Source organism: Oncorhynchus gorbuscha, unplaced genomic scaffold (assembly GCF_021184085.1).
Source record: "Oncorhynchus gorbuscha isolate QuinsamMale2020 ecotype Even-year unplaced genomic scaffold, OgorEven_v1.0 Un_scaffold_18707, whole genome shotgun sequence".
Taxonomy (NCBI): domain Eukaryota; kingdom Metazoa; phylum Chordata; class Actinopteri; order Salmoniformes; family Salmonidae; genus Oncorhynchus; species Oncorhynchus gorbuscha.
Genome location: NW_025760157.1, coordinates 1 through 3,032, shown reverse-complemented (window position 1 = coordinate 3,032; position 3,032 = coordinate 1). Strand labels below are relative to the sequence as shown.

Here is a 3,032-nt window from a genome sequence, read left to right as displayed (position 1 = left end):
GCTAAAAGTGACAGAATAACCGTGAATGCCCACCTTAATCTTCATAGTAGGAGGTGCCAAGCCACTGATCTCCTTCTGCATTCTATCAGCGATGCCAGGGAACATAGTGGTTCCACCTGAGAGAACAGTGTTGGCATACAGGTCTTTTCCTGATGTCCACACATCACACTTCATGATAGAGTTGTAGGTGGTCTCATGCACTCCAATACTTTCCATTCCCTACAAAAGCAAGCATGTACATGTCAATAAGCTTAAGGAACAGAAATTAACAGGCCTACAAGTATGGCTCTTTTAATGAGGTCAGTGAACACGCAACTGGCAAGCTCAGCGCTCCCAGAGGATTGTATAGTGGTGAATGACTGTCACTAAGCTGAGTAACATTGTCACTAGACAAGAACATTTGTACATGTATTAAAGATAGACTCCAGTGGCCAAATGGAACATTTGTCCGCTAATTTATAAAAAAATACATTTTTTAAAAAGCCAGAAAGTTGTATGTTTAGTGCTTATGAATAGTCATATCAATACATAGAGGGTGCATCTTGTGTGACCTCTACCAAGAGCAATCATTTTCAGAGCCTCCATTTTAGTAGTGGATAGAAATGAGGATTTCGGGACTAGAATTACTATAGTCACCAACCATAGACAAATTGCTTTTAACAAAGACATTTTTAGCTTAAGTTACTCTTTAAAGACACAGAAAAACATCACCAATGAAGGACGGCTGAAACATGGTCTCAGGGCACCGGAAGCGCTCGTTGCCGATAGTGATGACCTGTCCATCAGGCAGCTCGTAGCTCTTCTCCAGAGAGGAACTGGAGGCAGAGGTATTCATCTCCTGCTCAAAGTCCAGCGCCACGTAGGCCAGCTTCTCCTTGATGTCGCGCACAATCTCCCTCTCGGCCGTGGTGGTGAAGCTGTAGCCACGCTCAGTCAGGATCTTCATCAGGTAGTCCGTGAGGTCGCGTCCGGCCAGGTCCAGACGCAGGATGGCGTGGGGAAGAGCGTAGCCCTCGTAGATGGGCACCGTGTGGCTAACGCCATCCCCGGAATCCATCACGATTCCTGTGGTGCGACCAGATGCGTACAAAGAAAGCACAGCCTGGATACCTACATACATGGCTGGGCTGTTGAAGGTCTCAAACATGATCTGGTGGAAGAATAGAAGGTGGGAATTAGGACTGAGAGACTCTTTAGAAAACAGGGTGTTTTAAACACCTATAAATACTGCTAAGAATGTGAGGCGCACCACTAAAATCAATACCTACCCTCAGGCAAGGTGAACAGAGTAACCCTGATGTGAAACTACTCTACATTCTGTTGGTGGATGAGGAGTCCATGTAAATAAAATGGCTGGGTTTATTTACTACTGCCAGTGTTTATTTGCAAAAAACACTAATGCCTCCACTTACCTGGGTCATCTTCTCCCTGTTGGCTTTGGGGTTGAGTGGGGCCTCTGTGAGCAGGGCGGGATGCTCTTCAGGGGCCACACGCAGCTCATTGTAGAAGGTGTGATGCCAGATCTTCTCCATGTCGTCCCAGTTGGTAACAATGCCGTGCTCGATAGGGTACTTCAGAGTCAGGATGCCCCTCTTGCTCTGGGCCTCATCTCCCACGTAGCTGTCCTTCTGTCCCATGCCCACCATCACACCCTGGGGAAAGAGACATTACGTTACACTTTGTCCCTGCACTACGCATAAACTCAATTTACTACAGAAGTTGTTTTCAAATGTTGGCTTGAGTTGCCTGTATGTTTCACATAAACAGCGCAGTCAATTTCTTAACTCATGAAATCAATCTTTAGTACCAATACATTATGGTTAGTTTTGGGAGGGTGTCCTTTTTTTTTTTAAATGAGGCCATTTCTGGCCAATATTTGTCCATTTAGTAGACCTCTTGGCTCAAGAGCACCCCCAGAAGGAAGAGTTCTGTATAGCCTCTTCAAAATATCCTAAAGTCAAATATTGGAGATTGAGAACATTACTGTAAGTAGACACATTCTCAAACATCTAAATTCCAAAATCATGGGTATTAATATAGAGTTGGTCCCCTCCTTTGCTGCTATAATAGCCTCCACTCATCTGAGAAGGCTTTCCACTAGATGTTTGAACAATGCTGTGGGGAATTGCTTCCATGCAGCCACAAGAGCATTAGTGAAGTCAGGCACTGATGTTGAGCAAAGAGGCCTGACTCACAGTCAGTGTTCCACTTCATCACAAAAGTGGTCGATGGGGTTGAGGTCTGGGCTCAAGTGTGTTGCAACCAAGGTCAGACAATTTTACATGCTTCTGCAGTCCCATTCTGTGAGCTTGTGTGGCCTACCACTTCACAGCTGAGCCATTGTTGCTCCCAGATGTTTCCACTTGTCGATAAAAAGAACACTTACAGTTGACCAGGGTAGCTCTAGCAGGTCAGGAATTTGACAAACTGACTTGTTGGAAAGGTGGCATTCTAGGACAGTGCCACATTGAAAGTCAGAGCTTTAAGGCCCTTCTACTGACAACATGTGGATGAAACAGCCAAATCCACTAATTTGAAGAAGTGTCCACATATAGTTTGTGTATAAAAGTATAGCCTGTATTAAGTGAATCCAATATCCAAGAGCCCAGTATGGTTCCAACCTGATGTCTGGGTCTTCCAACAATGGAGGGGAAGACAGCACGGGGAGCATCATCCCCTGCAAAACCAGCCTTGCACATGCCTGAACCATTGTCAACCACCAGTGCAGCAATTTCGTCTTCAGCCATTCTGTAAAAAAAAAAAAAAAGGATTAATGAATCAAGTCCTAAAAATCAAGAACAAAGCCATACCATTTTCTGGGTCAGGGTATATCAACACAGACCAACAATTACTACAGTATAAATGTGACAAATTAGAAGTCCATAGGCCCATAGGCAGCTGTAATTCGTAACAATTAGTTCAATGTTTGACCAGTGATTTAAAAAGAGCAGTAGTCTACTAGCAGACCTTGTAAAAACAGTGGAAATACAATCATTTGGAACAAAGCAAAGAATTCCAATCAGTCATTTATT

The 3,032-nt window shown here is 44.2% G+C and overlaps 1 protein-coding gene across 1 annotated transcript; it reads right to left on the bottom strand.

Moving 5' to 3' along the window:
* Nucleotides 1-673: 673 nt before the first annotated feature.
* LOC124030951 (actin) lies at nucleotides 674-2,749 on the bottom strand. The gene is made up of 3 exons (XM_046342047.1): nucleotides 2,622-2,749; nucleotides 1,413-1,652; nucleotides 674-1,150 (listed from the first exon to the last, which is right to left on the bottom strand). Exons 1-3 carry the CDS (start codon nucleotides 2,745-2,747, stop codon nucleotides 689-691), a joined length of 828 nt encoding a protein of 275 aa, XP_046198003.1. The 5' UTR covers nucleotides 2,748-2,749; the 3' UTR covers nucleotides 674-688.
* Nucleotides 2,750-3,032: the final 283 nt, after the last annotated feature.

Coding starts and splice junctions, on each gene's coding strand:
- LOC124030951 (XM_046342047.1), bottom strand. CDS start 2,747: ATGGCTGAAGACGAAATTGCTGCACTGGTGGTTGACAATGGTTCAGGC. Junction 1,653..2,621: donor TTGGAAGACCCAGACATCAG/GTTGGAACCATA, acceptor CTCTTTCCCCAG/GGTGTGATGGTGGGCATGGG. Junction 1,151..1,412: donor ACAGGGAGAAGATGACCCAG/GTAAGTGGAGGC, acceptor TTCTTCCACCAG/ATCATGTTTGAGACCTTCAA.